This window comes from Anopheles cruzii, chromosome 2 (assembly GCF_943734635.1).
Source record: "Anopheles cruzii chromosome 2, idAnoCruzAS_RS32_06, whole genome shotgun sequence".
NCBI classification, from domain to species: domain Eukaryota; kingdom Metazoa; phylum Arthropoda; class Insecta; order Diptera; family Culicidae; genus Anopheles; species Anopheles cruzii.
In genome coordinates, this window is record NC_069144.1 from 40,038,826 (window position 1) to 40,051,626 (window position 12,801).

Below are 12,801 nucleotides of genomic sequence, written 5' to 3' on the forward strand. Positions count from 1 at the left end.
TACGACTAAGCGAAAGCGCAACACCACCGCGGAAGCGTCCGACGCGAGAACATTGTGGCCGAGTGCCCTCATTTTATACGCACAAAATCTGTATATAACCCACCTGATTGTAAGAATAAAGTTAGTATCAATTTGTGACTAGAAGCGCACGGTCTTGGTGTTTTACTTGGTCCGCTCATAAGCTAGAAACTGTTGGTCCTCAACCTGGGTTCTCTGTCCACCATCCGAAAGGCCGACAGTACCGCTCTCCCCTCCTTGGGATAGGCTTCCACTAGTGTGAAGCAAACTAACCAAAGAGGTAACAGAGAGTCGGAACTCGAGACCACTTGCCCGGGCAGAGATCCTCCCTTTGTGTCGCCGGCACCACTAGCGAGCTAGGAGGCCCTTCCTTGGCGGGGTCTGTTTGCTGGAGGTATCCGAAGCAACACAACTAATGCGGCTGAGTCGAGCGTTGAAGGCTTCAATATTCAGAAAGACACGACAAAGTTATCCTTCTTCACGACAACGCTCAACCACATGTTTCCAAAGTCGTGAAAACATACCTGGAAACATTAAAATAGCAGCCCGTCAGACTACTATTTATTCCGATTGATGACGCATGACCTGGCCGAGCAGCGCTTCCGTTCTTTCAAGGACATGAAAAATCGGATCGCGTCGAAAGATGAAAAATTTTTCCGACGAGGAATTAAAAAGCTGCTCAAATTGTGGGAAAAAGTTGTGGCTAACAATGGCAATTACTTTGAAGAATGAGTTTGTAAGGAGTTTTTTACAATAAAGCCTCAAATCATGAGAAGAAACGGCGGTTTTCTATTTGTACGCCTGATATAAGATATCGATACACAAAGACTACCAACCGAGTTTGTAGACACTAACATGACTGAGTTATATTTTCTCGTTTCGTTACATAGTCTTGCTCCCGTTGAGATCGTACATAGAATTCGCTATTACAGATTAGATTCCACATGTTTCCTTTGCTACTCACGCATACACTGAATATTTAGAATGTATAGTCTCTGTCTTTTGTCCATTTTGCCAGCAGATGGGTTTGTAATCACATTACTTAGGAAAAATTCGCGTGTTATACGAGAGCTTAATGTTCCTTCCGATCATCATAATGGAGTCGGTATTCTGATACAAGCCGTTTTTCTTAGAGTATGTGTGTGTGTGTTTGTACTACATTCATTCGATTTGACCGCTCTACTGACGATATTCTCAACACCGCACTAATCAACGGAGATTTTTGTTTATGGACCAATGTATCTTACAAAATGCGTACTTGTATACTCGACACTGTATTCTATTACTGGTTACTGTTCATTACTGTTCTTCTCTATCTTTGCCACTGTCGATCGTTCGATTAAACAGCGGCACTGATGTGCTGCTTTTACATCAGAAACATTACAACACCTTGCGACTATTGAACCTTCTTGTAGAAAATGCCATCGATCCCTTCACGACTGCGCTAAAACTAAGAAAAATACCGTATCATTTTGCATCAACCGTTAGACTATGTATCGAATTGCGATGCCGCGATTATAATATTTATAGATAACAATTTCATGAGGTCGCCTCATCATAGCATTTTATTGTTTACGCATTGCTTTGGATTGGATTCTTACAAAGAAATCAATTATTATCATTCGATTTGTTTCAACTACCACTACAATCTAACTCGTTCCAGACAGACGTTGCCAAAAGCGGTTTAATGATGATGTATATTCTTCAGATATTATTCGTCTATTTCACTATTTGTTCACTAAAACGAGTGCAATTAATATTAAAACAGGATTCCAACTAATCGAAATGCACCAGCAGTGTATAGAAAGTAAGTGGCGCAATCCAGTATTATACTTGCGATGATGAAACCAATTGAAATGGCCTATTGATTGATAAAAGCAATCTGCATCTTATGTGGAGTTTTGTTTCACACTTAAGCAAAAGCGGAATGGCAGAAACTAGAACAGTGGCAAAATTTTAAAGTAACTTCTTGTAATGGAAGAATCTACGTCAATGTTTAGTCAACCATAGGAAGGATAATCGTTTACCGAAAAGCAGCAACCCCTCGTCGATGTGTCGATTTCCCTTACCGAGAGTCGTATAGTTTCACCTTGTCGGGTACTGCCGCCTTCTCCACCGGAACGAGATGATAAAGGCTCTCCAATGATGTCACATACACCAGCTTACGCCAAAACTTCGAACTGTAAGAGCACCGAACGTTTGTTATCTACGCACCTTCGAAAAACCGAACCCACGCTTACCTTATGAACGGTCTTGCCATCCAGACCACTGACTTGAGCCAAAAAGTAGGATGCACCATGTACAAGTTCCGTAGGCTTTTCCTCAACCGACGATCGAGCAACTGATAACACCTGCAAGAGAAAAGAGTTCCGTTAACGATTGGCTTTCGTACTTCTTTTGGATAATCGTACTTTTTCAACCACGGAAAGGGCGGAACGTTTCCACGGCTGGATCCGCCGTGCAGGTATATCAACACGTAGTCCTCCGTCACCAGCTGTTCGAGCGTTTTCACGACGTACAGAAACAGGTTGTTCATCACGTAGTGGTAATCGGCCCGGGACCGATCGGGAAGATGGCAAGCACTGAACACCACGATCGCATTGTGACCGCCAGCCTGCAGATAGCCGCCGTGTGACAGCACACACTTGTACGGTTCGATCACCTTCATATCGATCTCGCGCGTCTTCCCGTCGGGCAGCGTGATCTTCTGCCAGTTGCGTATGTCACGTGCCTCATCGCGAGCCGTGTACTGGGGCAGTGCGGCAGGCGAGCTGCTACCGGGGGCTCTGCAACCTTCAGCACCATCTCCACGGTGGACGGCTTTGGGTGTGCCCGGAAGGTCAAGGAAATCTTCATCAATATCCACGTTGAACCCATTATCATCCAGTATCGACGACGAGGGACTGAGCGATACGAGATTTTGCTGCAGCTCATCAACGCTCTGGTTCGAAAGCGTGTCCTCGATCGAACTCGCATCGTCCACCAGCAGATCGCTCGGGAGCGGCACCTTGCGCCGTTGATGCAAGCGGGGAGAAATGGATTTCGGGCCAGCCGTAGGAGACATTGGTTGACCGGGTGGGGACGGTAACAGTGCGACGGATTGAAAGGTCGGTGTCACGGCAGCTTGAAATAGCGAAGCATCCTCCTGTTCCGAGTCACTGCTGAAAAAGTCCGAACCGTTGTCCTCCTCGTGCCGACGCACTGAGGCAGCACGGGTCGATGGTGACGTGCGGTTGGACGTTGAGTGTCGCTCCTTCTCGCCCTTCTGCACGCTGCTACTGTGCATCGCATTGTTTATAACATCCAGCGTTGATGTGGCCACCACTGAATTGCCATGCGCTCGCTTGCTAGCCTTGACGGATGATTTCACCGACGAAGATTTCAGTCTTGAAGGCGTCACCACAGCGGATGAAACCTCATCCGCGATGGTGCTGTTCCTTTTCTCCACATGCTTACGGCCGGAGTAGGGGCCCGATAGGCGCAGGGGTTGCTCACTCACCGGCACCACATCCGGATAGTGGTAGTAGTTGCGATTCGCGCCATTGCCCTCATTTTCGAAACGCCGCTGATGCTGCCCGACGATGTCCGACACATCCGACTCGCTGCCCGTCGGTGACATCATTAACGGGTGGCTGGACACCGGCGTCAGACCGGACGAGGAAGTAACGATGCGCGATGGCGACGGCCCTCGGCTGCCGACATCTCCGTCCCCCGTCGTCGTAATGGCGAGACTGTTGGTCGGCAGTTGGCGAATTTCGATCGATCCGGGTGTCGTAGTAGTGGTAGCACCGAGACGAGAATCCATCTCAGTGATGCTACTGTGCGATGCTATGCCAGGCTTCGGCGCCATGTCCGTTTCGCTCATAAACAGTACCCGTTCGTCGCTGGCATCATCATTACAGTGGCGCACGTCCGCATCCGCATCGTCCTCGTTGTCTGGGGAGAAGTCATCGTCGACCGGTGGTGATTCATGCGAGGTGGTGTTCTCAGATATATCCATTCTATTGTCCGACAGAGGACTGTCCTCCAAGCACTGACTGTAACAAGCGGCCCAGAACAAAAACTTTGGATTAGCACCAAAACACGTACGAGGAAACTATTTCTCAAACCAAATAACCATTTGCTTCGAGCGTACACCAAGAACCCGTTCTAACGAATAAGCAAATAAGGGCAGTAAGTGACGCAAAGAAACCCGATTAGCAAGAAATCGATCACAGCAATCATAATTTTCTCGACTGCTTTGCTTCGTATTGAAATGGGAACGAATAACAATTAACGAAACGGTATAGCGAAGGATGCTGATTGCAATGGAAAAGGATTTGCTTTGCTGACAGCCAATACACTTGCAATACTCACCTCATTTACAAGTCAAAATAGTGACTGGTTTATTTAAAAAAAATACCCCTAAACGATTGAGCCTTTGGTTTAGGGGGCTTCAGCACCGAAGTTTAAGACAGGAGTCAATTATGACGCACGCTCGTGATTACGTTTTACTACGCCCGGAATGCTTTGTTTACTTATGTTTTCTTCATACTACCGATACTACCGACTAGTGCAGCTTTTCGTGGGTTTCGCGAAGGGAAAACACTGGCACAATGAAGCACATAACAAAACCGTTCTCTACACGAATGCATCGATAAAACATCTTCACTGATCGTTTGTTGGTTTGGAGTGTAATCACCTATCACTGTTACTATCTATTAGAAGGTTTGCCCGTGAGTTGTTTGCACTGAAATCAATTGCCTACTGCAGCAGCAGCTCTCGCCCGCACATCTTCACCCCGTTCCAGAATGTCTGAAGTTTTCCAAGAAAGCTGACAGCAAAACAAACTCCCTTTTTCACCGCAGTGCTGCCAGCGGACTACTTTTCAAAGAAAGCAGTTTTGAAAATTCGGACGAACGAGGTACGACTTTTGCGCGCCGAATCCTTGCATATAATTAGTTATCGCACATAATTGAATGTTATAAAAGAAATGCGCCGATTTACACACGGTGAGTCGCACATTAGGCTTCCTCTCTCAAAACGGGATTTAAATCCTTTCATTCCGTTATGATTCATTTCGAAGCGCCAGCAAGTTTAGAATGTTTATGCTTCTTCGTGGGAATGTTTACGTTGCAATTCTCATGCGCACAATTCGTATTGCTTACTCACGTAACATCTAACACGTAACTCGTTCTTCGCTAAATAATTCGTTGAAATTGAATAAACATAAATTGATTACCGAAACCCAAAACCAATAGATAGAAGAATTACAAAACATAATAAAAACTATTTATTAGTCATCTATCGATTTGCTTCATGTGTTACTGTTAATGCCGCATGAGAAGTGAGCTTTTTCGTATTCATCAGAGTATTTACATTACAGTTTTCAAGAAATAATAACCAATATTCTCAACAGTTCACGCTCAACAACATTCCAACACTTTCTTTTGCTTATCCCTTGCATCCCGTTATCATACAAACGAAGGCTTACTTACTACGTCACATGGTTGGCATAGGTTTCGTCACCACACATCGACGGCCCATGGCACGAATCCCCAATCAATCGATGTTTTGCTTCCATATGTTCATCCAACCGATCGGCCGAAGAAAAAAATTCGGCACACTCCACACAGTAGTTGCTAAAATCACTACAAACATCGACGCTGGCCGATTGAGGGGCTGTTGTTCGATTGAACGATTGCTGACGCGATACTGGTACACTGGCGCTCTTGTGCCGCTCGATCGTTTCTGCTGAGATCAGCAAAATGCGGCACAGCTCGCAATCGTATGGCACAGCGGGAGAGTCCGGTTTCTTGCCCGAGTGGGTTGCGCTTGACACTGCGGCCTGCGCCGGTTTCAGCAAGGGTAGCTCATCGTAGTTGATCCAATCGCGCGACAACGATGGCGGTTCACCGTTGGGAATATACTCCGAGGTTCCCAGAAACTGATCGTCGCTCACTGAAGGCTCTTGGCAACAGTCGGCGGACGATGATGGCAACGGACCCGTGGCAAGCACCGCTGAAGTGGAAGTTGGCACATCGGCTGGTTCATCGATGAAACGTATGTGGTAAACCTGACCATCTTTTACCACCACCTCCTCTGCCATTCCGGTATTTGGAACCACTTCATGGTTTCTCTGTAGCGCGGGAACCATCGACGTAGATTGCTCCAACCCATTGGCGGCTGGTTCTGAGAAGCAGCTTAGATCGGAAAAACTAGAAGCCGATGTAGGAATGTTTAAAGGAAAACTCTGCTCCAAAGGTTCTTCGAATGGGGCAAACTGCATCGCTGGGGACGCGATTGGTGTGGCTGAAGGTTCGGCGAATGCAGAGCTTGGGTGCAAATAGTCTGCCATTGGAGATGGCTCCAAAGGCGGCAGTGTTCGGGTCTGTGGTAGTGGCGGGACATCATGATTGGTAGCTTGCGGAAGGCTGAACGGCCCACTCCAAAGGTTCGGAGTATACGGTGACTCGCTGGGGCGAAATCCGGCCGCGTGGATCGGCTGCATGCTTCTCAGTACATACCGCGTAATTTCACTATCGAATCGACCATCGGCTCCGAGCTACATGCTGGTGCTACTGAAACGTGAAAAGGTCAAAAGTTAGATAATAGTTCAAGTGAAGCACTGTTTTCTACGGGTAAATCACGCACCAGCACAAATAATAAAATGTTCTCCACTTGACTTGACGTACTTAACTCGTGCAAGATTTTCATTCAAATGAATTGCTTCGTACAAAAACACACGAACGCCAGTGTTGCCAAACGAACCGGCGCCACCGGCCTCTGACGGTGAATTTCAAATCGCCGTTTGCACTATAATGAGAGCCAGTTTTGCATTGGTTTTGTTTCAACAAACAATATTTCATATTTCTGAGGCTCTGCAATAAAATGTTTGTTCATGAAGAAACATTTGCACCGGAATAAACAGATATCAGTCGCGAACGTAAGTAGTGCCATCCTGCTTTCGCCCTGGCTTCTTTTCTCTCTGCAGCGCACGCCAAGCAACAACATAGGCGCCACCGCGCAAGTGTCAACCCGTGACGGTACGCACCGAGAACCGAACCAGTCCGGTAGTTCGGTATTCGATTGCTTTGCACTGCTGCTAGTCGGAAGTGGAGTGTTGCCGATTGTAACCCAGAAAGAAATTTTCTCTAGCACCCAAAAAACAAACCGCAGGCCGGAATCGGAAGGGAAAATCGCTCCCTTATCACGATATTCGCGTATTGCGTTGTGCAACGAGTGCAACACACGCACACGCCTGGTAAGAGAACAATATTCGTTCTGTGGCAGCAAAACACCACTGCCCCACAGGACAACGCCTCTGTCTTCGGTTGCGTTCTTGCACGGTGGAAAAATCAATATCCTTGAGGAACCGTAAGGATGATGCAGAGTGAGTGCGTATGGCAACGGGCGCAGTGGAGGTGTGGCGGTGCCCCGTCTCGAGTGTGTTCAAGCAGTGGAACTGCGGTGCAGTGATAACAGCGAATGGAAATAGTTTAGCATATACCAAAATTGGCCCAGACCGGTGTGCTCAGGGAAGAGGCGCATATCGCCTGTTTGGGCCATGTTGCTGCTAAATTCACCGAACACAAAAGTCTCGCCGCACGGCCTGGCCATTCATACGCGCGCGCTTAAGTGTACGCTGCGAAAACATTCAAACGAAGCGATGACGATGTTTTGATATTGTTCCCTGAGAGGAAACGAAAGGGACACACTCTTTCCCTCTCTTTCATTTCTTGGCAATTTAGCAATTTATTTGTTTCATTTCATTAGGAAAACGGAACCTCTCGCAGCGTTTGCTGTACCAGATACAGATGGTAAACATAGAAACTGTACGCAGAAGAAGCAAACCCGAAAAACGCGTGCTAATGTCGGATGTTACTTTGATTCACGTGAGGATCGCGACCACCTTGCCCGTGGCGCGGGGGCCCATGTTATTGGTGAGATAATATCTGTGTACCAGACAAAAAATGTCTACTGCGACTGATAACAGTAGTGGGCGCCGTCCGTGTCTATGCTGGAGATTTTCGAACACCATCCTCAGACGGTGGCACTTAAAACCAGTGATAAGACGCACCCCGTACTAGGCGGGATACTAGAACAGCTGGATTTGTAGTTAATGCCAAACGAAATATTGCATTTTTCCAACATAATGTAAAAGCGCCCTTCGTGTGCTATGTTTTATCGAGGTTTTCAATTTGCTTAATTCAATTTGAAGCCTATGACTATATTAAAAAACACATTTGCCTAGTAAATTTTATACGTTAGTCATATAAGACTAGGTTACTCCATTTTATGGCGAATAAGTTTTAATGCGTCGCTCACTCATTGTCCTCCTGAGCATTGTGCTACTTGGCCTTTCTCCAATTTTGTTGGCATCTTGCCCAACGGTTTCCGTAGAAATGTTTTTTTGTTAGTTGCAAATATGGCTTATTTTAGATACAACCATTTGTAACCAGGCTGTGCTCGATTTCTGAACATTCTTTCGTATCCAATTTTACAGATCGTTTGGGCGATTCGCTTAAAGGCACAATGGATGGCTACATCGGTGGGAGCCGTCAGGCCGATTAAGCTGCCCCGAACCTGCAACCTTCAATCGAACGGTTAGGCAAAGTACTCCACAAAAGGATAAATTTATTAATACTCACAAAAAATACTAGTCGCCAGATAAGTCAGTATTCGACGGGGAAAAACATAATGAGTTTAAAAATCAACGTTAAAAGTTGCGCAGTGCCTTCCGACGAAGTGAAAAGGGCTATAGTTATCCGTGGCCGAGTTCACCAAACATCGATGGGAAAGCTAATCAGCCTGGGCCTAGTACTGATGTCGGTTTCACTATTCGCAACAGGACAAGGTATGATTCTTGGGAAGCATATTTTCAGTAGGCCAAATCAGAAAAAGCAGCTTCAGTTAATAAGCAATTTCTCGGGCTTTCGAACCATGAAACTAGCAACAATGGAAACACGTTTTAAATTTTCTCCTCACATTGTTTGATGTAGCTACACCGTTGAAGAACCGTTGCTATCAGTACGGAACAACTTCTACAACCAATACGCAACAGAATGGACAGGAAATATCGGACGATTACGACGAGAGCTACGATGATCAGCCGGAAGCATCGGATGAACCAGTGTTCGATAAGGACGTTGTGAGTTAAATTTGTCTATACCCTGCCGTTGGGCACAACTGTAATGTTGACCCCTTGCTCTCCGATATCTTTCATAGTCGACGGAGGTGGCCTGCTCGCGCAACGCGCCGTACTGCTACTCACTGTGGACATTCGATGAGACGAAGAACGTAACTCGCGTGGTCGCCCAAGGTACAAATGGTTTCGTTAATTTTGCGCCACAAATTACTTGATTCTGTTTAGTTGGTTACTAACCACTCTTTTCTACTCCAGGATGTTGGGGATCGTCGGACAACCACGAATCGTGCAGCGACACCGAATGCATTAGTACGATGGAAACACAGAACAAACTGTTCTTCTGTTGCTGCAGTGGAGACATCTGTAATGGAAACTTTAGCTACGCGCCACCACCAACAACACTGGGCGGCCTACGGGAGGTCGATCCGGGTGGCATCAGCCCGTACGCACCGGAATCTTCCATTTGGATGGCACCGACAGTGTACATTTGCTTCGCCCTCGTCGCCATCTTCCTGCTGGGCAGCGTGGGTATCTTCCGGTGCCGTCAGCGACCGAAGAAGGGTATTGCCGAGCTCGAGCAAATGGCCCCGTCGGGCCCGGGTTACAGCGCGAATCTCTACAACGTCGACAATCTCAAGCTGGTGTCGATGATCGGTCAGGGCAAGTGAGTGAGCGCACCTGTGCCTGTGAAAGGACAGTGCATGAAACCTAACATGTCCTGTCTTGACTCTAGATACGGCACCGTCTGGAAGGGGATCGTAAATGAGCAGCCGGTTGCGGTTAAGATTTTTGCCGGCCAACACCGGCAATACTTTCTCAACGAGCGTGACATCTACACGGTGGCCCTGATGGAATCTCCCTCGCTACTCACGTACTTTGGTAAGTCAATCGCGAAATAAGGTTCCGCCATTAGACGCAATGAATATCGTATTTTAACGAACCGATTCGACCCTCAAAGGTTCCGACGAGCGACGCACGATGGATGATCGCGTGGAGTTTCTGTTGGTTCTTTCACTGGCACCCCTTGGCTGCCTACAGGACTGGCTAGTTGACAATCGGGTGCCGTTCGGTACGTTCTGCCGTATGGGCAAATCGATCGCAAACGGGTTGGCTCACCTCCACACGGAAATTCGAAAAGGCCACCTGACGAAGCCGTGCATTTGCCACCGTGATCTCAACACACGCAACATTCTCGTCAAGGCGGACCTCACGTGTTGCATCGGCGATCTAGGGTTCGCGCTGAAAACGTACGGCGCGCGGTACGAGTACCGCGGTGAAATAACATTGGCCGAAACGAAGAGCATCAATGAGGTCGGTACGGTACGCTATATGGCGCCGGAAGTGCTCGAAGGTGCCGTCAATCTGCGCGACTGTGAATCGGCGCTGAAACAAATAGACGTGTACACACTGGCTCTGGTACTGTGGGAATTGGCGGCACGCTGCGAAGATTTCTATCTCCCCGGGACGCCCGTTCCAGAGTACCGGGCGCCGTACGAAGAATACGTTGGGGCTCACCCGACGTTCGAGCAAATGCAGGTGCTGGTGTCACGCAACAAAGCACGCCCATCGTTTGCGCCACACTTCGAGACCAGCATTGCTGCACGAATTGTGCGCGACACGTGCGAAGATTGCTGGGACCACGATGCCGAGGCCCGTCTGACGGCGATGTGCGTTCAGGAGCGTCTGCAAGAGGTAGCCCAGCTTAACCCGAAAGCACAAGTATTGGTGAAGGAGCACTACGACGATGATGCTATCATTCCACCGCCGGGCACAGGGGTGAAGAATGTCCTCTACCATCAGCATCTACAAGAAAACACCGGCGGAACGGGAGGAATGGGTCAACAGCTGCAACGGTACAGTCCCGATGGAACAACCACCTTCCTAACGCCACCGAATCAACAAATCCTGCCGCCATTGGTGGCGGTTGGTGGCTATCGGGATGATACGACCGGTTCGTACGGTAAGCTCATCAACGGCAATAGTAGCCACAGCACCAGTAGCACCAGCAGCACCAGCAGCCGTAGGTCTGCCGGTAATCCAAACTCGGATGAAGATGACGATCAGAAGGAGCACAAACATAAAAAAGACTTGCACATTACATCTGACCCGACGAAGCGCAATCTCGGGTTAAACACCGTGAAGGTGATGCTGCAGAAAACATTCCACAAACCCGCCCTACACCAGCAGCTAGCGTACGAGACGCATGGGCGCGACGATTCTAGCGACGATCGTTCAAACTTGGTGGTAGTAGTCGAAGCCACCGAGGGCTCCATTTCCGTACAACAGCAGTTCGACTCACGGGTTATGCCGGCGGAGGACGAGTTCGGAAGCTTAAAGCGACGCCCAAACAACCTCGATCTCGGTGGCAGCGGTCGGTACGAAAGCAACCTTTTGGTGCACGATGCCACAACCGTTGACGGACAGTACGCTAAGTTACTCTCGGGGGCCGAGTTTGCCGATCATTCACTGTTGACGACGATGCTTGTTGCGGGTGATGGAGGAGAGGCCGGTGTTGCGCTGGGTGACAGTCTCACGGAGCAGAAGCTGCGGCTTGTTGTGAGCAAATCGGCGAATGCGATGCACAACACCGCAACAACGGACCGGCACGGAGCACGACTGTTGGCAGCCAACGTCGCCGCTGCCGAGTCAAGCGAAGATTCGCGTGCATTAAAGCGCCAACGCTCACTTGAAGTGTTTCACGAGGTGTTCGCACCGAAAGGAAGCATCGAGCGGCTGCGTAATCCAAGTCAACGCGTTAAAACACCCGGCGATGTGCCACCGTCGGTGCGGAAAATCCGTGCATCTAAAACACTGTCGTTGTATGACGACCGTATGATGACAGTGGGACCGGGAAGCCGGCTCTCGAATTCCGTATAGCACGAGGAGGTGCTACTACTCGAGCTGTAAGCCGTAGCTGTAGTATCACCCCCGGTTAGGGAGTGAGGACACAGTGTCCGCACGAAAAAAAAAACTATAATTCTCAGAGAGAAATCTTATTTGCTATTTATTCCACGATCGTGAGGTGTGATGGATAACCAAAACAAGGAAAACGAAAGCATCACACGAGAAATCGACAAAACGATTGCTAAAAACTAGTCTGAATGGGGCAACCCTACTCTACGCACGGCAAGAGATAAGCTTGAAATGCAACGAACGTGGATGCAAAGGTACAAGGAATGGTACGCAAAAATTTAGATGCCGATAAAAACAGGATATATAGGATGCAAAGCGATCCTATCTTAGGCAAGTGTTTACTAAGTGTCTCTATTTAGGCGTGAGGAGGGTGTTTAGGAATTATCCTCCCACTTTTCTCAATTGTAACTACTGCAACACAGCGCCATGTGTGCCGCCTTAGCACAACTGTAATGCAAAACCGTTCGGTAACACACGATCGAAGACTCTCCTTCCCTTACGGACGGACGGGGTCAGTATTGCGAGCGACCACTGCTGGTGTCCGCCAGCTGGGGGTGGCGAAGAAGATTCTGGCTTTTTCTTTAAAAACCAAACCAAAAGTAATGACGAAATTAACCAAAACAAACCATTGGCAGATCTATAGATATAAGCTGGTAAAGTTTAGCGAAAAGTATTATTAGACTTGCATAATATAGTATACAGCACTTTTATCATCGTTTGATTGGGCCACTCGTACCATTTCT

At 48.0% G+C, this 12,801-nt stretch overlaps 3 protein-coding genes across 4 annotated transcripts; 1 reads left to right on the forward strand and 2 right to left on the reverse strand.

Annotated features, from left to right (window-relative positions):
- Positions 1-960: 960 nt before the first annotated feature.
- On the reverse strand, positions 961-4,436 carry LOC128278342 (protein prune homolog 2). Its single transcript, XM_053017055.1, has 4 exons — positions 4,375-4,436; positions 2,430-4,055; positions 2,259-2,369; positions 961-2,198 (listed from the first exon to the last, which is right to left on the reverse strand). The coding sequence occupies exons 1-4, from the start codon at positions 4,377-4,379 to the stop codon at positions 2,084-2,086; spliced, it is 1,857 nt and encodes a 618-aa protein (XP_052873015.1). The 5' UTR covers positions 4,380-4,436; the 3' UTR covers positions 961-2,083.
- Positions 4,437-5,324: 888 nt separating this feature from the next.
- On the reverse strand, positions 5,325-6,776 carry LOC128267866 (uncharacterized). 2 transcript variants are annotated; one of them, XM_053004814.1, is made up of 2 exons: positions 6,652-6,776; positions 5,325-6,578 (listed from the first exon to the last, which is right to left on the reverse strand). In XM_053004814.1, the coding sequence occupies exon 2, from the start codon at positions 6,506-6,508 to the stop codon at positions 5,495-5,497; it is 1,014 nt and encodes a 337-aa protein (XP_052860774.1). In that variant the 5' UTR covers positions 6,509-6,578; positions 6,652-6,776; the 3' UTR covers positions 5,325-5,494. The 2 variants fall into 2 exon arrangements, with proteins under 2 accessions (XP_052860774.1, XP_052860775.1); XM_053004815.1 differs by having other exon boundaries at positions 5,325-6,575; positions 6,652-6,693.
- A 1,959-nt stretch (positions 6,777-8,735) lies between these two features.
- On the forward strand, positions 8,736-12,755 carry LOC128276245 (bone morphogenetic protein receptor type-2). The gene is made up of 6 exons (XM_053014718.1): positions 8,736-8,854; positions 9,000-9,148; positions 9,226-9,319; positions 9,401-9,809; positions 9,879-10,024; positions 10,104-12,755. The coding sequence occupies exons 1-6, from the start codon at positions 8,791-8,793 to the stop codon at positions 12,020-12,022; spliced, it is 2,781 nt and encodes a 926-aa protein (XP_052870678.1). The 5' UTR covers positions 8,736-8,790; the 3' UTR covers positions 12,023-12,755.
- Positions 12,756-12,801: the final 46 nt, after the last annotated feature.

Coding starts and splice junctions, on each gene's coding strand:
- LOC128276245 (XM_053014718.1), top strand. CDS start 8,791: ATGGGAAAGCTAATCAGCCTGGGCCTAGTACTGATGTCGGTTTCACTA. Junction 8,855..8,999: donor ACTATTCGCAACAGGACAAG/GTATGATTCTTG, acceptor TGTTTGATGTAG/CTACACCGTTGAAGAACCGT. Junction 9,810..9,878: donor TCGATGATCGGTCAGGGCAA/GTGAGTGAGCGC, acceptor TCTTGACTCTAG/ATACGGCACCGTCTGGAAGG.
- LOC128267866 (XM_053004814.1), bottom strand. CDS start 6,508: ATGCAGCCGATCCACGCGGCCGGATTTCGCCCCAGCGAGTCACCGTAT.
- LOC128278342 (XM_053017055.1), bottom strand. Junction 2,370..2,429: donor CCCTTTCCGTGGTTGAAAAA/GTACGATTATCC, acceptor TTTCTCTTGCAG/GTGTTATCAGTTGCTCGATC. Junction 2,199..2,258: donor ATGGCAAGACCGTTCATAAG/GTAAGCGTGGGT, acceptor GTGCTCTTACAG/TTCGAAGTTTTGGCGTAAGC.